At 44.6% G+C, this 23,749-nt stretch overlaps 1 protein-coding gene across 2 annotated transcripts in view; it reads right to left on the reverse strand.

The window, feature by feature from the left end:
- The window catches only part of MYH9 (myosin heavy chain 9), a 90,393-nt gene that overhangs the window by 55,968 nt on the left and 10,676 nt on the right, over positions 1-23,749 (reverse strand). For both annotated transcript variants that reach the window (XM_048499695.1, XM_048499694.1), the window contains exon 2: positions 13,688-14,040. In XM_048499695.1, the coding sequence (XP_048355652.1) occupies positions 13,688-14,020 (333 nt within the window). In that variant the 5' untranslated portion in view covers positions 14,021-14,040. The remainder of the gene's footprint in view (positions 1-13,687; positions 14,041-23,749) is intronic.

Below are 23,749 nucleotides of genomic sequence, written 5' to 3' on the forward strand. Positions count from 1 at the left end.
CATTCTGTCAATTAAGAATGAACAATGTGGCAAACTGCTTAAGCAAATGTGCACATAGTTTGTTTTGAAAACTTTATCACAACAGCTTGGGGCGGGGGGGACGCCACTAACTATTGAAGCATCCTTTCCAAGCACCATGAAGCCTGGTAAATACCACCACTGGGCTATCAAGATTTTCTTAAGAACATTCACATATTTTCAAGGCTTGCTGCAGCCTGTCAAAGATAATTTTTTAAAATGAATTTATAAGTTATTATGAAAATGAGGCAGAAAAAACACAACTATAGGAAGATTTAAATGTGAATGCTAGATTTTTTCAGTTCCTTCTAGTGCAGTAATTCCAGATAAAGTAGCAGGAAAGACTCGCAACAATGAGTTGGACCCTGATGAAAGTAATAACTTCTATCAGCTACCCTTCCCACTGCAATGCAGATGCTTCATGTCATCTGTTAGGGTTCCTTGGGAGCAGCATTTCTTGGGAGATTGGTGGTCTGCAATGGTGGCAGGGAATTCCATTTTGCCACTAGAATATTTGGTCAGGATCCAACCCAATGGCTATTCTTTTCATCTCTATTATTCCTTCCACCCTTCTTCTGTAAAGGATCCAAGATATCCCCTTAGCTGAACAGCAGTACAAACCACAACCAATATTTCTGTCCTATCGTTGCCCCAAGGAGCTCAGGGCGGCATATGCAGTTCTCCCTTTTTCTACTTTATCTTCACAGTGACCCTGCAAGGTAGTTCCAGATGGGTAACCATGCTAGTCAGCAGCAGCGAAATAAACCAGAAGAACCCAACAATACTTCCAGATCGAGCTCTGTCTCAAGTGTTATGCTGGTATAAATTTTGTTGGGGGGGAAATGTCACTGGACTCCTGTGAAGGAGGTTAGACTCCTACAGCTGGGTGTCCCCAATTTTCATCAAAATTACAACCACTGCACCACACCAGGCATCGACTCCAGAGCGTAACTCTTACATATCAAGCACAGACTGGATTCAGTACTAGCTAGCCCAGAATTAGAACACTATTAACCACAATATTCATATTTTCCCTCTAAATAAGGGGTGAATTGGCAATGAGGAGAAATCATTAAGGCCAACAGCAAGGAAGAATTAAGTTCACCTCTGTAGCTACTTACTTCTCTAAGGCCTTGGCAACCAGACAAAATGTATAGAAGCTGCTAACCCTCACTCTTCTTCGACAATTCAAGCAAGGCCTCTTCTCTAATGATGCATGGACTTCATAGTAGTCAAAAGGAGGGTGAAGTTATATCTCAGTACCCCTCAATCAAGCCACATTTACTCTGAATGTGCCAAGTTGAGACACATTTCATCTTGGCAACACTGTCTGCGGTGCAGAGGCCCCCCCCCCCATTCCTCCATCTTGCCACAAGCCTTTTCAGATCACTTGCCCTCTGTGCCTGACAAGAGCTATGGATCTAGCAATGAAGAAGAGTTTCGATGACTATACTAAAATTCATAGATTCAGCTGCCAGATATACATGGGAATCTGAATTCCACTCCCCCATGCTCTTGTGTGCCAAAATTGCCCTCTGAATTAGTAATAAATAGGTGACAGATCTGCACATGCAGCCAGCCAGGATGCCCTTGAGACCTGTGTATCTATATTTGCTGCACAGGTAATACTGCTATTCCCAGCAAGGATCAAAGCACCAGAAAAAAAGAGTGATGCAGTCCTGTCAACTTCTGTGCACATTTAAAGGCTCCAGAAAATGTAATAAAGGGCCAGCGTGGTACAGAGCTAGAATGCTTGATTGGGATCAGGGAAACACGCAACCTGACCCACTTCAAAGAGTTGTGCAGGTAAAGCAGAGAGGAGACTCTGCGAGCCTCTTTTGAGTGCCCTTCCCAATCGGGGAAAAGGGAAGAGTATAGGAAAGAAAACCAATAGAAAGTAATGTTTTTTAAAAGAATTTGGAACTTCAACAAAAATTAGAGGCCTATGCATAGTGAGCAGCTTGAACCAAAATTAAGAACACTATCGGGATCAACTTCCAATTTCAGAAGACCTCATCCTATTTCAAAGAAGCTCCATCTTGTAAGCTGCAACCTTATGAAAAAGCATGTGAAAGCAGTCTATGGCTTGCAAGGAGATTTGCATCTCTTCAAGCATCTGGAGAACTGCAGACTAAGCACTCGCTATAGCAACAGCCCCAAAGATTTCTTCTCAGGGCTGTTACAGCAAAACATTCACCCTATCAATGAGATGCTAAATTTCAGCTGAACTCTCTTGTTGAAAAGCAAGTCACTTACAGGGATTGCTAACTGAGACCTATAGAGATAGATTTGGGATGCACAAGTCCATTCAGTAATGGATAGTAAATGGAAGCGATGAGCCAAGACTCTGAATGCAAAGTCACCTTCAGCAGGTTCTCTGGAGAGGCGGCATAGACATTATAAATAAATAACCCACAGAAGAGGTTGGCATTGAGGTCCTGTTGCACTAAGCCCAGCATTTCTTTCAACTCCCATGCTACCCAGAAGAAAAGGACACCTTTGAAAGGACTACCCTTAATGAGACACGATACAAAGAAAAACAAAAAAGGAAAAGCAAAGTTACACACGAGGTCAATTTAATAGTGGGTGGCTGCCTTAACGGGGAAGAGGTTATTATAATTCTTGTCTAACAGACATTTGTTTGTTCAATTTATTCATTCAATTTATATACCACCCTCCCCCAAGGGGCTCAGGAAAAAGAGGGAACAAGGTTGTTTTAGAAACTTTTTGAAGTCAGAACATCAAGGAGGAAGTGAGGAGTGAGCAGAGGGAGAAGCAGCAGAGAATGTGGTGAAGAGTGTGGGCAACTCGGGCAGTCAGTTCCCATGGTGTAACTGCTCCATGAATTAGTTTTTTAATGCACATGGAAATGAAAACATGAGAGAGCTACAATCAGTTCCCCACTGCTTTCCCATCGTCGATCCAACTGCATTTCAGACTGGAAATACAATCTGATTTCTTATTGCTCAATTATTATTCAGTTTCTACTTATTGGCCCCATCCAATGTTCAAGTTTTCTTCAAGTCTGATCCCCTGGTCCCTCACATTCATGTATTAATGGCAGGGGGATAAGCATTCACTCCAAGTAAAAAGCCTGGTATTCTATTAGGTTCTTCTAGCCATCGCTAAGATGAAGCCTGTTTCATATTGGGAGGTCCAGGTTGAGATCACCAGTGTTGAAGAAGTGTGTGTTTAAATCGTAAAATGACGGATCAGTTTCTCAAATCAGAACAGAATTATACCCCTAAACATTTATATGGAATGACTCTGAAGCCTGTTAAGTACCTTCAAATATCTGTCATCAGGAAAACTAAGCAGATAGTTGAAGGACATGGGGCATTATCTATGGAATTATTGAAGTAGTAGTCTTGTGCAGATAAGATGCACCCACATGTAGCAAGCAAAACTCAAGTAATAATTCTCAAGAGGGGCCACCCAATGGGGAGGGGGAGAGGGGAAGAACGGCCATATGATGTGTATTTGTTCTCCCGGCTAGTGTAATTTATTTTATTGAGATTCTACCCTGTCCATTTCCAACCAGAATTGGGCTCAGGGTGGCTGAGAAGAATAAGTAGAACAAATAGGGAGATGGGCAGGTGGCTCAGAGTTCCACAGTTCCCAACTTGCCCCTGGCTGCCACTTCCAGAGGCTGAGTCAACACTAGTCAGCTCCCACCAGGCTTTCACCCCCGGAACGCCAGCAGTGAAGAGGGCGGACTTATGCCCCCCCAAAAGGGTGACCCAAAAGGGTGGCATAACTCCATTTTCCCCTCTGCAGGGCTTTCGGGTGGCCAGAGAGGCTTATTGTTTCTTCTGCCTCCCCATGCCACCTGAAAGCCCTCGAGAGGCGGTGGGGCAGAATGATAGGAGCGCCTCCCCAGCCATCTCCGGGATCTGGACTGTGCTGTTAGATGGCTTCTCCATACCCAACCAACATTAAAATAGGTCTTCATGGTGTGAGAAGTTGAGAATGGCTCATTTGACTCAACAATATTAAAACCAATTAATGCCAGCGTGCTGCATACAAATTTTGCAGATTAGCTCAGAATTAGCAGTTTAAATGTTCTTTAAAATTTCAGGCTTACTAGACCGACAAAGCCAAGTGTTTCGATCTAACAAATCTATCAAGTGACAAAACTGTGTAAAACTAACTAGCAGAGTCTTATGCCAAAATTACAGACTCTGGCAAGAACAGCCCTCTCAAACTGGAAAGGCTGTATTAATAAAGTTTAACTTTGCCATGTGAAAATCAACATGTGTGAAAGGTGAGTCAAAGCCCAGCACCAGTCATAGGCAGCTTAGGCATATGCTTGTAGTAAAGACACAAGTAATTTTCTGACACAGCAGAGTACACTGTTTCCTTCCATACTCCTGTGCATGCTGGTGTTATGCTGTGAAGCTGATTAATACCCATAATCTAGCAAGACTGCCACAACCCTCCTCCCGTGCTCTGGGAGGGCAAATTTGTCCATGAATGGAAAGTGAGCAGTTTGTCAAAGTTACGTCTGTGTGCACTCCAGAGGTTGAAACGGGCAATATTTTTTCTGCAACAATGTCTGAAGAAAGGGACAATTAAGGAATGGATGTCCCAAGTTATCAGGTGGGCAAGTATCAGCATGTATGCAACAGAAGACACTCTGCAAGATAGGATAGGGGGTGATAAATCTGCTAGACTGGACTCACTTGAACAAAGAAAGATGGGCTACTAAATTCATAAAAGGTGACAGGTGACCATGTTCCTGTTATCGTACCAGATCTTCAAATGTCTGAAGAGCACTAAGCTGCTGTGTGCAACATATAGTATGGACTGTGCTTTCCATGGGGATGTTGTATTTGCAAAGGGCTTCACACACACATGGAGCAAAAGTATAAAGAGGCATTAAGTGCATGACTTGTACATTACAAATCAGGGTGTACAGGTCATATAGCCTGGGTGCATAAGTCCCAGGTGCAAGCACAAGATCCAGATAAAGGATGTAAGAGGCTCCGATGGCCAGATACAACCAATGCAACCCTGTTCCATACAGTGGTCCAAAGTCTACATACATTCACTGGCACAGGGAAGGTGCTTGTATTGCACATAGAATGGGTTCTCTAACAGTCTTCCCAAGCAGCTCAGGAGAAAGCTAATTACCAACGTTTCTTTTAAGCCCAGTTAAGATGCAGGGAAGCTGGCTAGTGACAGGAAACTAACAGCTACTGTAGGGACTCTTCTTCTTCCAGCTCTCTGTTTGTATACTTTTAATTGCTGAAGCAACAGCACATCATGCTAACCATGCTCAATCATCACACCGAAGTTATAAAATAAGGAATAGAAGGGTTGAGTCTAGAAAATTCGATCTCTAATGGAGTATAATTAAATATTTGACCATCTCACAACTCTTGTGCACAACTCTTGTACACAAGCTGATTGACTGGTAATGTCAGGGGCTGAAGGGGAGGGAGGGAGAGGAGGGGGTGAGGGCTGGCATGCAAGGGAACGGACCATTGGATACTTACTGGGAAGGGTCCTTCTCCTGGGGGTTGTAGACCATCTTGGATGGGTGCTTTCTTGCCCTTTAACAGGGAGGCAGGAAATGACTTTTTTAAACTTCCTGTCTGGTCTTCATCCTCCATTTCGTCAGTATCCATTTGGCATAGCTACTGATCGTAGAACATGATAACAAAAACATAAACAACACAGAACAGTACCACCAAACGAGTGGAATTAATGTAATCTGTAGCTTGCTTCAACGTATATACAGTTACACCTCTCACCTGCCCTATTCCCCGTTAAAGAGGACGTGTAAGCACCACTGAATGATATGTCTAAAGGGAGGGCTAAGATGGTCCTACATAACCCCAGGAGAAGGACCCTTCCCGAGTAGAGTATCCAATGGTCCGCTTCTCCTGGAGGTGTGTAGACCATCTTAGATGGGACCTCCTATAGCAGTGTCCTCCAAAAACAGGAGGGGGCTAGATATGATCATCCAGGATAATGCTCCAGAACCCTCCTTTCAAAGGCGGATTCTGCTGAGGTCCAGGATTGGAGTTTGTAATGTTTTATGAAGGTAGAAGGAGAAGACCATATCGCTGCTTTACAAATGTCTTCTACGGAAGCTTCGATTCCGAAAGGCCATGCATTAGACAGACGAACATCTAATGGAATGAGCTGTGATGCCGTGAGAATTACCCTGAGTAAATTTGTCACTTTGTGTGTTACCTCTATTATACATGCTTTGAGCGTAGAGCTTATAGATGCTGCTGGACATCTGGTGTCCTATATTTGGGGGTGAAATGTTGATGAACAGACTGTCCGACTGGTTCACAGTGTTTCTCGGTCTTGCGAATAATGAAAGCTTTTACCGCCTCTGCGTGCATCCAGGAGTTGTGCCACAATCTCTTCTGTAGGGTGAGTGTGTCTTACCGGGCAGAAATTAGGGATAACAATTTCCTGTTTAAGATGGAAGCTGGAGCTGGCCTTTGGTCTGAAGATCGGGTCTGTGCGTAGTGACACCACCCTATCTGGATGGAACAACGCAGGAAATTGGGATTCACTGATAAGGCTCTCCAATTCTGATACTCCTGGGTCGCATGTGATGGCTACAAAGGAATAACGTTTTCATTCTCTAACCACTTATAAGGTGGATGGTTTTGTATCGAAGCTCAAAGGGGGGGCTTGGTGGAGAGCCGCTAGCACCGTATGTAGCTTCCAGGAGGGATATGAGGATTCACTGAGTGGTTGTATTTGGGATACGCCCTTTTTAGAATCTTACTACATCTGGGTAACGATGGATGCTGGAACACCTGCGGATCTTGGGCCAGATCGTGGGATAGTGCGCCGCTATTTGACATCGCAGGGTAGCACTCCTCAGACCTAATTCAAGAGACCCTTCTTGTAGAAATCTTCCGAGAATCGAAGTTATTTTGGAGTGAAGTCGGGTCAACATCGATGTTTTGATGCCCACTGTACAAAAAAACCTTCCAGGAAGCATTATAGATCCAAGATGGTTGCCGGTCGCTTGGCGAGGCCATTAAGGTTTCAGTCTACTTTAACTGAATATCTCGCTTGTTTTGCCAGTTTTTTCCCGTTCAACCGTAACCATGCGGTCAATCGCGGAAACCATTCTGGAGTCCGGATGTCTTGCTTGCGGTCCTTGAGTGAGCAAGTGCGAAATGCCGGGCGCAGACGGAAGGCTGGTTTCATGGCGGTTGTTGAATGACAGAAAACTATGGTCTTCTTGGCCACGCTTTGAGCTACTTCAGGATGATCGATGCTCGAGATGCCATGATCCGTCAGAGCAGTTTTGGGGATCACTCGGACCTGGGGGGAACGTATACATCACAAGCGCTAAATAATGCAGTTAATGCGCCCGCTATGAAGGCCTTCGGGTCGAAGAACCTCGGTGACATATTTAAAGATCTCACGACGGTCTTTGTTGGCAAAGAGGTCTAAGGACGGGGTCCCTAATTTCTGGCAGATCTGTTGGAAGATCCTGGGATCCAGTTTCCATTCGGCGCCTTGAACTGTTGTGCTTATTCGAGCCAGTCCGGCTTTGGACGCTCAACTTGCCCTTCTGCAATGATTCAGCTTTGAATGGAGAGAATGTTGGTTTCCTACCATTTGAGAATCTTGGTTGACTTCTTGATGCAGGCTTTTGGAGATCTCGATCCTCCCTGGTGATTGAGGTAGGTCTTTGCTGAGATGTTGTCTGTCCAGATGACCACATGACGTTGTTTCAGTATACTCTTGAAGCTCAGCAGCCCCAGTCTGATTGCTCTTATCTCCAATATGTTGATTGGTTGTGATGATTCTTGGTGAGACCATTTGCCTTGAATGATTTTGCCATCGAGGGTGGCTCCCCACCCCAGTAGACTCGCATCTGAGCAATAGTTCAGCCCTTTCTGGCGATACACTTTTCCCTGGGTCAGGTGTTCTCTGACCATCCACCAAGAGAGTTCTGTCTTCAATGTTTGTGGTATGACTAGGGTTTTGTCGTGTTTTACTATGACGGCGTTCTGATAAGGACGGAGAAAGGCTTGTAGAGGCCTTGCATGCAGTTGGGCCCATTGTAGAAGATCGATGGTAGAGATCATTAGGCCGAGAAGACTGGTCAATTGAAGAAGAGAGAACTTGGAGCTGCGAATCACTGATGCCACTGTTCGTTGTATCTTGGTGATCTTTTTGTTGGGAATGAAGAAGGAGTTCTTTGATGTTGAAATCAAGTGCTCCCGGCAGTTCCATCATCTCCATCTTGGGGATCAAGGAGCTCTTTTCCTTGTTGATCACAAACCCACATGTTGTTCCGGCACTTCCATCACCAGAGAAAGGTCCCTGACGGCTTCCTCTCTGGGATCTCAATCGTAATAAGAATGTCGCCGAGGTAGGGGTGTAGGTGCATGCCTCTCAGACTAAGGAACAATAATAGGAGCCAGTAGCACTTTTGAGAAAACTCTCGCGCCGCATAGCCCAAAGGGTAACGCTTTGAACTGCCGTTGGTGTTGGAAGGCTAATCTCAGGAACCTATGCAGCGAGCAAGGTGGATAGGGATGTGTAGGTATGCTTTGCTGAGGTCCAGGGAAGTCAGTAGGTCTCGATGTCTCAATGCCTCTGCTATCGTTCTGATGGTTTCCATTCAGAATCGTCGGAGTTTTATATGTTTGTTGAGATATCTCAGGTTCAGTATGGCACACCAGTCACCATTCTTTTTGGGAACGACAAAAAAGTGTGAGTAAACTCCCGTCTTTCTGTCGTGGGTTGGGACTTCCTCTATAGCCTGAATGTCCAATAGATGTTGAATGGCCATCTTGGTGCGATGTGCTTTGATCGAATCTGGTTTGAGGCATGATGGAATGAACCTGGATTTTGGGATTTGGTTGAATTCTATTATGTAGAATAGAATAGAATCTTTATTGGCCAAGTGTGATTGGACACACAAGGAATTTGTCTCCGGTGCATATGCTCTCAGTGTACATAAAAGAAAAATAGCCTTGATGTAGCCTGATATAGCCTGATATAGCCTGATATAGCCTGAATAGCCTGATGTAGCCTTGAGATATCACGTCTTGAGTCCAACGATCCACATGACTTCCCTGCCAGGCTGTCTGAAATAACTGAAGACGTCCCCCTATCGGAATGGTGTGATAGTCATGCTCTGTTCGTTTTTTTCGGAATTTGCAAACTTTCCTCCTCTACCTGTGGGTCGAAAGGAAGATCTGCCCCGAAAGGACTGATTTTGCCAAGTGGTCTTCCTGCTATCCCAGGTAGATCGTTTAGTGTCTTTGTTGAATCTAGGCAGAGTCCTCTGAGTACGGAAGAATGATCTGGACGAACATGCTGGGGAGGTGGTTTCTAACAAATCTTTTGGCAGAGTCTTTCTTTTGTCTTTTCCTTCGAATCCAGAATTTGGTCGAAGCTCCTGACCAAAGAGGCGCTTCTCCCTGAAAAAAAAAGAGTAACCTGCTACCACTATTTTAGAATGTTGATCTGCTTCTGCTGCTAACGAAGCCATGAATTTTTTCTGGCAACAGTTGAAGTTATGCGATTGCTCTTTGCTGCATAGGACATCGCATCCAGGGTTGCATCCACTATAAAGGAATTTGTGAGGAGGATGTGTTGCAGGCCTTCCCTGGTGCCTGCTTGTTCAGGTGGAATCATGTCCATGAGTCTTTTTAGCCATGCTAGGAAGGCCCTAGCCAGTAACCTAAGAGGCCACCAGTGCTCTGATGTTAGCTGTCATCCACTCATGAGATTCTAAGGGCTGCATCAGCTCTCTTATCTATGGGGTCCCGAGGGGAACCATCTCCTTCTTTATTCACTAATCCCGGCAGGTTTGTAGACCCACCATGGGTGCATCTACCAGGGGTATTCAAGTAGCATTCTATTAAAGCTATAATTCAGGCATGACATACAATTTCTTAGCAATCGCTGGTAAGCCCTTGCTGGATGATGGATTGTCCCATTCTTTTCTGATGCGATTTTCAAAAAGCTCAGGGACTGGAAAACTAACTGGGCCATCATTATCAGATAGAAAATATGTTTGGCTACCTTTAGGTCTGCCCTTTATATTTTGTTTTGTGGAGGTATTAGTGCCTGGAGGATCTAAGGCGTTTTCTGAATCTTGCAATTCCAAGGCAGCAATGGCTTTGGAAAGTAGGGAGGCCAGGTCATCCACTTTGAAAAATCTATGTGATTGCTCTGGGGTTTCAACATTAATCTCTTCTAAGTCAGAAAGGTTTTTTTGGGATCTCCTCTTCCTTCCCCCCCACTGGCACTGCTCTCTCCTGGGAAGGTGAGAGAGGGTTCCCAGACTCTGAATGGTGGTGCCTGTGCGAGGGCTGATGAGGAGGTCTGGGATCTATTTCTGCATCTACTACTACCGGCTTCTGACTGTCTAGACCTGGCAGAAGATTTTTTCAAAAGCTGCAGAACCGGTGCTTGAGAGGAGCTGGGAACAAATTCCTGGGGGGTAAATCCCTGCCACCTGCTAAAAAAATCCTCTGCCCCCCCTGCCCTCCAGAGTGGGTCTGCATGCACTGGAGGATTGAACACTCCCCTCGGGACCCGGAACGCTCTTGCCTGTGAGTCAGCCAGGGTTGACTCCCAATATCAGGGGGAGGAGGAGAGAAGCTTATCACGGTAGAGTTGCTGCTTCCTGCTAGGGCGGGTCTCGCTCTGGAGGGGAGGCGCTCTGGAGCGACGCTGCCCATGCGTTCCGGCCCGGGCGCCTGGCCGCAGCGTTCCGTGGGCAGGCACTCAGAAGCGTCTGAGTTCACCTGCTGCTTTTTCTTCCCCCGCGCCTTTTTTAGGAGGGGGGGTGAGTCTCTTCGTCCCGTTCTCTGTCGACCCAGCGGCCGCCTCTGAACGGGCTCCGCTGCCCTCCCTCCTCCAAGCCAGTCCCCGCTGCTGCTGGAGGGGGAAGAAAGACTCATGGCTACTGAGGCTCGGGTGCCCTCTGGCCCGCCCTAGCGAACGTCTCCCTTTCTGGGGAGAAGGGATTCGTTCGCCATCTTGAATGGCTGGAGTAAAAAGGGCACCAAGGTGCTGTGGAACCGAAAGTGAAACTAGCCCTGTTTTTTTACTCCTAAACTATTCCTCATACAACAAGGAAGGGGAAGGGTATGGGTAGACAAAAGCATAACTCTCACAGACTACAGAAAAGACAGGATTAAGGCAAAAGGAATAAAAGTTTCCAAGGAGCGACCAGAGATCCTTGCACTCCCGATCAGGCAGGAAAGAATACTGACGAAATGGAGGATGAAGACCAGACAGGAAGTTTAAAAAAAGTCATTTCCTGCCTCCCGGTTAAAGGGCAAGAAAGCACCCATCCAAGATGGTCTACACCTCCAGGAGAAGGGGAGGGAGGGAGGGGTGGCATGCAAGGGAGGGGAGGGAGGGGGCCCGGCATCTGGACATGGCCCACCCACCCTAGCGGAGGGAGAGGGAGGGGAGGCATGCAAGGGAAGGGGGGAGGGAGGGGAAGCATGCAAGGGAAGGGGAGGGAGGGGTGGCATGCAAGGGAGGGGAGGGAGGGGGCCTGACATCTGGACATGGCCCACCCACCCTAGCAGAGGGAGAGGGAGGGGAGGCATGCAAGGGAAGGGGGAGGGAGGGAGGAAGCATGCAAAGGGAAGAGGGAGGGAGGGGTGGCATGCAAGGGGGAGGGAGGGGGCCTGACATCTGGACATGGCCCAATCTTTCACCCTAGCGGAGGAGGGAGAGCATGCAAAGGGAAGGGGGGGAGGAGGCATGCAAGGGAAGGGAGGGAGGGTGTAGCATGCAAGGGAGGGGAGGGAGGGGGCCTGACATCTGGACATGGCCCACCCACCCTAGCAGGGGGAGAAGGAGGGGAGGCATGCAAGGGAAGGGAGGAGGGAGGGGAGGCATGCAAGGGAAGGGGAGGGAGGGGTGGCATGCAAGGGAGGGGAGGGAGGGAGGGGTGGCATGAGGATTTCTCAGTACAGAGCAAGTGGCACAAAATTTCACTAAATTAACTGCATGGAATTAAGATAATGGCCTCCCCAAACACGATGGGCGCATGCAAACACAGAGGCAAAGTGTAAGCAACATCATCATCAAAAGTCACATGGACCTTTGAAGATTCATTATTGTAACCTTAGTTGATACTGAGAACAAGGAGTCTGTGATATCCACACAGACTTACCATTTAACATGGTGACTGTAGATGCTCCATAGAGCCATGGAGAAGTCATGATTTTTCTGGGGCTACAGCTCTGGGTGATTTCTGTTCTTTAGGGGAAGTCAGGGAACCCCAGGTGGCCTGGACAACTTGAAATTGGGCTGCAAACTATACTGTATACTGCTAAATAAGACAATATCCATCCCACATCTCCCCCTTACTTCATGCAATCTTTTCATTTTATTTACAACTCATCCTGTTATGAACTATACAAGACAGCATACCAGTTAACAAAAACAGACAAAACCTACAATATATCCAGAGTAGCATAAAAATAATTCAAGGAGGTAAAGATCCCGTCATCTCCTTTTATACAGGATAAAAGATCGGTTTAATAAAAACAGCTTTATCACAGAGCCAGCCTAATTAGTATATTTCAACCTTCTGTGGGTGATTTACACGGGCTAAGTAAAATTGGTTGCGGCCCTTTTAAAAGCATTGGGAGGGGGGTCTCTAACCTGCTTTATCAGTCAGAACCTGGGTTAAATGGCAATAGCTCAATTAGCGACTTTTTTCTTTAACCCAGGTTGCAAACACTTCCTGCTTGTTTGTGCAAAGTACAGCAAGCAGGAAGCATTCAATCCTCCCTCCTTCCGTCCACCATTATGGTGAATTCCCCAGGTGACCACCATTAAGAGTGGATACTCGATTATGCAGCCTCCGTGCCATGCAGGTAGGTGTAGGGATTATCGGGTGTGTGGTTCACACGGAAACATAGCATTTCTGTATGAACCATGGTGCCTCCTGCCTCCGAGATCTCAGCGATCTGGCTGGCCCTACACCCACCATGCAGACAGTGGCACAGGCAACTGAAACAGGTTCCATAGACTCGAGTTGCCTGCATAGAATCAGCCTATGAACCAGTGGGTCGTCGACCAGAAAACACACAATGCCTTAATGCAGTGGTTCTCCATCTGTAAAATGGATAAATGTTAGGGTTGGGGGTCACCACTTCATGAGGAACTATATTAAAGGGTCGCAGCATAAGGAAGGTTGAGAACCACTGCCTTAATGCTTTCCATCCAACCATCAGCTTGAACAAGCAGTCTGGTATACTTGTTTCTTTGGTGAGGACTGATCAGAAAAGAGTAAAATCCAAACCACCTACTTGGGATGTATTTTTATAGTGGCACATGTTGGAAGCTAGATCTCAAAGAGTGTAGGGCCAGCTTGATATTAGTGTTTCCTTCAGTAGAAGGCATGTATCTAAGAGACAAGTGAATTATGTCACAAGAAGGTTGGATTTTGGTTCATAAATCTTGTTTATGATCCCTAATGCCTTTTCTAAAGAGCATGTCAAAATAAAACACATGAAAAACATGCAATTACTGCAATCCAGTAATCTACTACATACCTCAAAGTCTCGATTAAAAAAGAAAACTGAGTGGTAACAATCAGTTGGCAATAAAATACTGCAATGTAAGGTACATCCTAGAGTATTATGTAACACCTAAATGGACCCTAAATCAAGCAGAGAAATGTATTACTTACGTAAATGAGCCCTGAGTAATATCGCTCCTTCAGATTGTGTAGCACAGAGGCCTCATTCAAGCAGGTCAGTTCTGCCATGTCTTCTACTTTAGAGAACTTGGGGGGGTTCATCTTTTGGATGTCATCTTTGTTTACTCTCACTTTTTTCCCATTTTCAGCAAGCTCAACAATTGCTTCATCTCCCGCTTCTTCCTTCAAGCTAGCTGGTTCAAACCCATTTTTCTCTGATGGAACCCACACCAGCTTTTTGGCTGCCCAGTCAGCCTGAGCCAGAGGATTATTGATGAGGTTTCTGTCCACATAGAGGTATCTGTCAGCATCTCTCTGAGCCATGGTGGTTTATAACCAAGGACCTGTAAAAAAAGAATTGTTCTCATTAATACCACTGGCATGACATTAGAGCCATCTAGACTTTGCATAGGTTTAACTGCCAACAAATCTACAATATTATTATTATTTATTATATTTCACAGACTGCTCAATCCCCAAGGGGCTCTGGGCAGTGTACAACAGCAAACAATACAATAAATATTACATACAAATTATAACTGTAGACATTAAAATCCCTTAAAATCACAAGCATCATTATTACATTTAACATTACTTAACAATCAGATTTCATTGAAAGCATTCCACGCTCACGGAATTAGAGAAAACAGAAGCAAGAACAGTTTAGATAAGTAAGCTACATAAAGAATCAATCTCTGAAGTTTTTGGGATTGAGAAAATAATCAGAGTCCCTTCCCAGCACTATGTACTACTGCCTTTCTGCAGGTCAGCCACTGTGAGGTACAGACAGAAGATGTTTTGCAAAGTGTTTTGCAAACAAGCAATGAGCTTAAGAGAAACAGTCAGGGTTGTTACCCAAACCTTCACCTTGCACAGTCCATCCTGCAGAGCACAAACTCAAAAGGGCATTCTTCTAATGTTTGGGGGCAACTTACACAGCAACAATTGGTTCCCCTCAATTAAAAGGGCACTTAAATAAACAATTTACACACTGAGAAGGACATACATTTTACCTTAAGGAAATTTTCAGTTTCACAAACCCCCCAAACACAGGCAGTAGTAAAATAAAGCACTCACTGAATCAGTGATTGTTTGGTAGCTGAACACTCATTGTCAGATTACTGCTATTTTCCTACATCATGCCACCAATTCCCATGGTGGCCCTAGCGTACAGATAAAAGACTCCATATAACAGCAAGAGAAGATGGTTTTGCAAACCCAGGAAACCTCTAAAAATTTTTGAAAAGGGTTGAAAACCCAGGAAAACATAAAAGCCACAAAAATTGGGTGGCATTTTGTGTTGCTGTACAAGCCCAAAATGGCAAGGTCAGAGGGCAGGTCAAAGAGAGCACTTGAGAACTTCAAGAGGAGAGGAAAGTCAAAGTCAAAGCTGCCAAGAAGATACAGAGGGAGACATGGGGTTCCCCTGCCATAAGAGTCCATACAGGTCCTCTGATTGATCTCTCTATTTGAGAACAAGGTATGAAAAGTAGTGTAAAAAGGTTAGTGATCTGCAGTTATTTGTACCAACAGGCCCCAAGCCTCAGCAGGACTTCTCCCCCATTGAGAAAGGAGCTCCATGTTTTCATTATACCTGCAAGTCACAACTTAGAGCAGGCAACCCCAGTTCCACATGACAACTCTTAATCATCAGCAAGGTGCTCGGGATGGCAGGAAACCCAGGCCAGGCCTGTTGTGAGGAATTAAGGAAGAAGAGTAGATGGCTCTTAGGGGAGTCACTTGTGATTCTCAAGGGAAGAAATAAGGGTAGGGAGAGAACCATTCAGAAGCCCCCAGTACAAATCTGCAGTGCCGCTGCAAGAGCCAATACCCAACTGCTGCAAAGTGCATTAGTGTTGCACCAAGCATCAAAAAACTGCCAGCTCTTCCTACTGGACAGCAAGAACTAGCTCCAGCACTTATGATTTATAATAAAACTGAAGCCATCAAGCAAGCAAGGCAATGGTTTGGGACTTCTAGCTAGGGCAAGTATTTCCAGTGATACAGCATTAAGCTATAGGTCTCTGGTCTAACAGAGAACCAGCAATTTGATGGCTGAAGTTTGGCACTCAAGCAAGTGAAGGGAGAGTGCAGGAAACAAACTTCTGTTCATTGTGTTCGAAAGATTGTCAAGACTGGCAGGACAACAGCTGCAGCCAAAACTTCCTCTACCCAGCTTCCTGCAAATGCAGCTTCCAAGAATCTAACTGCTTGCCTTTTTTGGCCATAATTGAGCAGAGAATGAGAGCATCCCGCCGAATTAGGTTTTTCAGGAAATGATGAAACTGAAAGTAACTAGACTAAAGGAGCTCTATAGTCAGCCTAAAATATTTGTATTCCCTGAGGCCCCTTTCTGCTTAGAAGACATGCAGTTATAATTATTCATGCTCTTAAGAGGAAAAAAGGAATTACTCAGAAGACTTCTAAGAGGTGTGGCATTCTGGGAAATTCCCCTCCTTCGCCCCTTCTACCAACACCAGCTACCTTTAACAGCAAGGAACCCCTGACCTACATCAAGGAGCGTCAGCCGCATGCCAGCCTAGTTCTGCCCAGCCAGTCTTACAGGTATGACCTTGCACGTTACACTTCCAGGGAGGGAGCTGGTAAGAGTCTTTTCCATCAAGGATGTATCCATGCCAGCAGCCTTGTCATCCTTGACTTTTTTCCTCCAGTGAACCAGTACAATTCATGCTTCCCATGTAAACTGGACACTTGCTCTTCACAGTCTGCAAACTGTGTAGCAAAGAACTCTGAAACTACCTGCATACTCGTATACCTCCCCATAAGATCCTGCAGTCTCAAACAAGAAGAGAAGGGGGCTGCAATTAAGCTGGATCCATTTTGTCTGATTCTCAAATTATGCTGCAGGGTGTTTTGTGGTTCCCAAGGAACTCTCAAAGTTCTCCCCTCACCCCTGACACTAACCACAAGAATTGCTCACCATCCACTTCTAACAATAAACAGTTACAAGGGACTGTGAATTACGCATGTGATGAGCAGACAGTGATGACAATCCAAACAAACCAGGGCTGGTATTCTGCATGACCTAAGCAAACATCTCAGAATAGCGTCCCGGATCCTAGGAACCAATTCTGTAGGACATCTGCTTTGCATGTAGACAGTTTGAGGTTCAAACCTGGGTACCACCAATTAAACGGATGCGGTAAGAAGGGACATTAAAGACCTCTTCGTGAGACCTTGGAGAGCCATTGCCAGGTAGAACAGACAATAGTGGTCTTGACAGACCAATGCCCTACCTTTGTTCAAGGCAGTTCCATGATCATGTTCACAGTGATAATTCACTTAATACAGGCAAAAGACTGAAACACCATTGGGAAGTATGGCCTACTGCTCCATTCCAAGCTGTCTGAAACTGACCTATTGCTGAGATTGAGAGTGAAAAGGGATATTGTTAACATAAATATGCATAAATATGATTCAGGAGAGGGCAATTCCTTGGCCAGAATTATTTGAGAATACAATACGATTTATATACTGATTAATAATGCTTGTATTAGCTTTGCTAAAGATTTTTTTCTAAAGGCTTAGTTCTTCATTACTTTCATCAGGTAATTTAAGTACTAATGCTGTTTTTTTAAAAAGTTTTAATACAAAACTATTAAGATGAAGTTAACAACTGTTAACAGAAATACATACTATATTTGGGGGTAACGTTACATTGCCCTGACCTGGATGGTCTTGGCTAACCCATCTTATCAGATCTCAGAAGCAAAGGAAGGTCAGATGGGAGACCTCCAAGGAAGTCCAGGGTCACTATGCAAAGACAAGACAGGTAACGACAAACCACCTCTGAACATTTCTTGCTTTGAAAACCTTACAGGGTTACTTAGCTGCAACTTTGTAATGCTTTCCATCCTCAATGTTAAACTAATAAAAATTTAGAATTACTATTCAGACTAGATAGGATCAACCTTGGTTTCCTTGTACTGAAGCAGACCTTGTAGCAACAGGGTCACAAAAAAGTATGATACAAGCTACCATATCCTCATAAAGCAGCATACGAGAAGTGTCTTAAGCCGATCACATTTCTTTCCGTGCTATCAACTATGAAATGTAACTAACTGAGAAAGTCTGAAGAAATGCTAACAAAGTTTGTTTGATAACACCAGAAAAAAGAGGGCTGTTCAACAGCTGGGGGGGGGGGGGGGATGGGCTAATGGATTTGAAGCCCTGATCAGGGTAGCCCAGGTTAGCCTGATCTCATCAGATCTCAGAAGACAGGGTTGCAACAGAGAGGCAGGTAACAGCAAACCACCTCTGCTCGTTTCTTGCCTTGAAAATTATACAGGGTCACTTAGGTCAGCTGTGACTTGATATGGGGGGAGGGGCTTGACAGTGGTCCTAAACAGCTACATTCTTCCTAAATTCATGGATGTAAAGAAGTACGTAACTGCCTAGGATTGCACCGGAAAGCTACTTTGCATCACTACCATGATCACTACACTATTTTCATCCTTGCTACAACTGAAATTTGACATCAAGTTTGTCAGTTCTTAAGCATGAATTCAGGAAAGGTTTGAATTCAATCACCCTGCTTAGCATGAAAAATTTTAAAAAGTGGTCCATTTGAGTGATGTTTTGTTAACAGATTTGAGTGATGTTTTGTTAATAGCACATTTTCTGAACATTTCTGCTGATCAATACCTTCAGATGAGGCTTTAATTGAAAGCAGAGATACCTTAGAAGATCTCAGACTGCACAGAGTGCCTCTGGATACCACAAGCAGAGAGTCATTCTCCAAGCAGTACGTTCTACGCCTAGTAACGCAACTTACTTGACATTTCCTACCCTACAGGAAGATACTTTAAGTGAGTAGAAGAGGATTTGAACAATACAACACTGCTGAGGAGGTAGGTTCGCTTCCACTGTGCTGAATCCAGCTTCTTCCTGGACCTGATCTGGTAATTACAGTCTCAGCATATGAAGTCATGCTTGAAAATTAAGGGTGCTGGGCAGGTAGCCATCTTTTGATGTGGGAGAAGGAAACACACACAAAAAGTGCAACGGGGGTTTCTGGAGCCTTTGCTATAATAGTAATTTGGGAGAGATTGTTCCCTGGCACTTGCCCACACTGGCTCTTCACAACTTCATTTATAGCTGAGTTATTTCCATCTGGGACTTCTGTCATTACACCATCCACGCTTTTCATTTCAGTTACTACTAATATCTAAAAGCAGCTTGAAGGAAGAGTGCACACAGTTCCGTTCCCTTCTCCCTGAGAAGTGCTACATTCTTCATGTTTCCTTGTGGGTTGAAGTAGTGTAACAATTTAGACCAGCAACTATTGGATAGAGAGTTCTCTACCCTAATCACCGCAGCCAAGAAAACGTGCTCCCCCTGTATTTTTCTCTCCCATTTGAACGGGGCCACTTGGCACACTACCTGTATTGCTTAATAAACCCTGTTCAAAAGAGAGCCACAAAGCTCACCAGGTTTAATGTTATGCCTTCTGCCTTGTTACATGGCAGATTTAATAAGCAAGAAAAGGCTAAAAGATTGTGCCCATGTAATGATGGCTCAGTTGAATCTCTGGCCCACCAATTACTACACTGTATCAGATTCAAGGAAATCAGATCCAAGTATGTGAATCTTACTCCTTTACATTTACCCGATCTCCCCACTTTAATTAGATTACACTACTTGTTGGACAATCCTGATCCTTCTCTCTGTATGATAGTGGCAGACTTTCTCCTGGAAATTACTAAATGCCAGTAGATTTCCTTCGACCTAGCATTTATTTCCTGTATTGTATATGCTTTTTAATCCGTTTTTATTATTGTTGTACTGTTGTCTATGCCAATAAAGGCTTGCTCTCTCATCTTCAATTTAGACCATGCACAAATGCAGCCTCTGTGGCTTGGATTTGGGGTAGAGACATAATGTAAAGTAATCTGTCACTGTATTTTTGCAGTGCTATGATCAACATTCTGACTTAGACTAGTTCAGGGGTCTGCAACCTGCAGCTCTCCAGATGTTCATGGACTACAAATCCCATCAGCCCCTGCCAGCATGGCCAATTGTAGTCCATGAACATCTGGCGAGCCAAAGGTTGCAGACCCCTGGACTAGCTTTTAGGAAGGTTAAATTATTACAAAGTTATGGTTAATTTTTAAAGAATCTTCTTCCTAATACTGTTTTTGGCCATTATGCTACAGCAAACATTAAGGCTTTACCAGTTCCATGGTCATCTAAGCAGAGATGCAAGTGGATCTTAGCCATTGGGTCTTATTACATACATCCCAACATGCTTTCAGCTATGATCTGCAGAACATCATTTGGTGCAAGTGAGCTACAAATACACTAACCTATAAAATAATTAATTTTCCAGGAACTAAAATCTTCTATCTGAAAAACATCCCACCCACCCCCCAGCATTTTATTCAACATCTAAAATTCAGAGAGCACAAATAATGTGCTTCATGGCTGGCTCAGTCTCTAAAACACCAGATCCTAGACAGCCCCTCACTCATGTCCCACCATCGCTGCTATGCCTTCAAGTAACAAGAGATGGGAAATCCTGGCAAACTGTGAAGGCAAAGGGCAGTAAACTGCCTTTAAGTTACCAGAACAAAATGTGTGAGGGAAGTTAAATAGAACAAAACCTGAGAAATATGCCCTGCACTTAGCAGCTGGTGTCTGGAAACTAGATGCTGCATATGGGGGAGCCCAAATTTACTCTTCTGACGTACTAAATACAGTGATGCTGAGGAAGAACAGGTTCCTGAGGACCCAACTATATGTCACAGTAACAGCTCAGAACTGGGTCCCCACAGAATCCCTACACAGCAGAGGACTAAGTACAATCAAGATAGGCATTCCCCTACCAACACTTTCCCCTAACCATTCTTTTAAACTCCTGGTAGGCTTTGAGACCACAGGTAGCCTCTGCTGGGGGAAGATAAACATCCATAAAGTAATCAAGTGCATTTTTAAAAATCTCACCCTTCCTCTAAGGTGCCTAGGGCCTAAGGTGCCACCCTGAACTGCTGCACTGATGTACACCCCAGGTTTTTAGGAAGTGGTCACACCACCTACCAAGTTCACAGCCAATGCCAGGCGACCTCCAGTTCACTGTCTGCTTGCTACTGCATTGTGGTTTTCACATGCTGGGGAACCCAGAAGATTAGAATGGGAGGTTATTCTGAAAAGCTATTCTAACTGAATGTGGGCAAATGTGTGTACACTACAATAAGTGGCATGCTACCTTTTAGAGAATCCCAATTATTAAAGGTTCTGCATATAGCCTCTAACTTTAGGTTCTGTAGGGGGGAACAAACTTCACTGCTTTCCCCCATGCCTTTGGCATCAGAAATCCATCTCTTTGCTGACCGTCAAGAGCAGAAGGCTAAAAACAAAAACAAAGCTCCCTCTAAGATTTAGGATCATCTGGAAAACTTTGTTTTCTGCCTGCAATTTCTTTTTCATCAAAACTATTTACTCCCCCCACCCACCCACTGTTTACTTTATCAGCAGACATCAGACTGCTTTTGTGACTCTGCAACTGCTCAACCAGGTCAGCATATTAAACATAAGACCTCTTTAACAAGGAATTTTGTCTGAAAGTGATCAGAACAAGCAGAGCACTTAAGGCTACTCTGCTTAAAGAGCAAGGAATACTAAAGCTCACATTTGTTGTTAGAGCCTGATATGTTATCACTGATAAGTAACTCACTGCACAAGATGCTCTAGGGAATGGAAAGATAACCATTTCAGTTGCAGCTCTACAAAAACCTGTTCAAGGAAAGAGGTCAGGTGTCCCCCCCCCAACACTATTTTTGAACACTTGAATCCCACAGACTGAAACTTGCTTGAATACTACTGAGCCCCCTCAGGAGTCTGCCCCTTTGATTGGGTGAGGCCTTACTACAGAGTATGCTGCTTTTAGAAGTGATTTGCTAGAGCCAGTCTTAGTTCTGCTGACAGGACTTTTTCCCAGGCTGCCTGGGCAAGGCTTGTTCAAACTGACAACAGGGGGGAAAATAGCCATGAGATGTAATTACACAGCAGATGCTGCCTAACTTGCAGGAGCGGTGCATAGGTAAAGCAAGGTGTGAGGTGGTTGAAATGCACTATATAACCATGAACTGAAAGCTATAAAGCCCAATTCATTGGGCCAGCTCCGATTCTGCAAAGAAACTGGATCGCTCATCCTTGGAAGCAACGCACCCAGACACTTGCTCTCTCAACATGAAGCCTGAGAACTGCTTGTAAAGGGTTTCTATAGCTGATGCCGCTCTTTGAGAGACTCCACTGACATTGGTAAAAGTGCAGAAAGGAAACATGGCTGCTTGACATTCAGAGTCAAAATGGTGCAGTGATTAAGGACAGGTGGACTACCATCTGGAGAACAAAGTTTGATTCCTCATTCCTCCACAGGAGTAGTGGACTCTAACCTGGTGAACTGGGCTTGTTTCCCCATTTCTCTACATGAAGGCTGCTGGGTGATTTTGGGCTAGTCACAAAACATACGTACACTGTATTTTTTCCTGTTGGATTTTTTTTCCTCAAAAAAGGGTTCCTGCCACTTGAAAGCTTATATTTCTCTTACCTGGCAGCAAACTGTGCATGAACCACATTTAAAAAACCCTTCACCTGTTGAATTGTCTGCTTGCTTTGCATCGTGTCTGTGTGGACCCACCTGTCTCTAAGAGAGTTTTTCTATATCCAGTAACAGGTAGATGGTCACACCCCAGTACGCTGGAAACAATATGCCTGTTTTTTTATTACAGTGCATCGTCATATGCAAATATGATTTACTTTGCATCAGACAGGCCATGAGGAAAGTAAAGCAGAGGATAATTGAATAAAGGTCAACAATAAAAACAGAATTGCAGTTGAACATTTTATTGATGTTGGACGCTCTGAATATAATTTTCGATTTTCCATTACTGAAAAAGCTCACACCCCCATACAACTATAGTAATATTCAGAGAAGTTTGCTTCAGCAAGAATGTAAAATTTCAACCTAAATACTGTATTTCCAGGTGGCCTTAAGAATGAATTTAATATGAACTGTATTCTGTGTTTCAAAACACAACACAGAGACATAGGCTGTTTCCACATGGGCAGAATACAGCGACCCAGGGACGCTAAAAACAGCGTCCCTGGGGAAGGGGTTCACACAGCCGCCATCCCCCCTTTTCCTGAACACCTTACCATCCCTCCGACCTTCTGGCGTGTTGTCCAGGCCTGGGGGACACCCCCCCCCTGCCCTGCGACTCCAGAGCTGTCGCGCAGGGCAGGGGGCGTGTCCCCTGGCCTGGGCGACGCGCCGGAAGGTCGGAGGGACGGTAAGACGTTCAGGCGACAGCGCAGCGCTGCACCGTCTTCCCCGCCCCAACCGGGACCATTCATGCGAATGGTCCTGTATACGCCGATGCTCCCCCTGAGCGTGGCCGTGCGGAAACGGCTATATACTTTGAGTATTTTAGCTTGTTTCACACTTCCTTTAGGATAAGTTTTGGTGAGTACATTATTATATTTTGAGATTATGCATTATTTGCTTTAATATATGCATGATGGTTATGAATTATTACAGGAAGCTATTACAGGAAGCTGTTAAGAAACTATATACCAATCTGGAAGAGAGACTCTGTATTTCAAAATGATGATGTATATTAAGGGTATGTATATGTACTACATTTCTCTTATGCTGTCAGTATTTAGAATTTCAAATGATTAATTTACAATATAATAGGAGGAACTTAAGGAAGCAGCTCTGACAAAACGTGACATCAGCGTAGCCCATTGTTTGCCCATTTGATCTCTCCATTATTATTCAATCAAGCTGGGTTTGTATTACTGGGACTTAGTTTTGAGGAAACATTAGTTCAACATTGCATTTAAGAAAGTGTCTCTTCAAGATCTGTATCACCCCCTTCCCAGGGGTTGTGGTTTGAAGGCACATACTACTTCTGTGTTCCCTCTGCTGATGAGGCTTACTGCCACAACTGCAATGGGCTGGATACTGCATTGCTACAGAGATCATATCATGAAAGTCCAGTTTGAAGGAAGGGCAAGAGAATAGAAAAG

This window comes from Sphaerodactylus townsendi, linkage group LG06 (assembly GCF_021028975.2).
Source record: "Sphaerodactylus townsendi isolate TG3544 linkage group LG06, MPM_Stown_v2.3, whole genome shotgun sequence".
Taxonomy (NCBI): domain Eukaryota; kingdom Metazoa; phylum Chordata; class Lepidosauria; order Squamata; family Sphaerodactylidae; genus Sphaerodactylus; species Sphaerodactylus townsendi.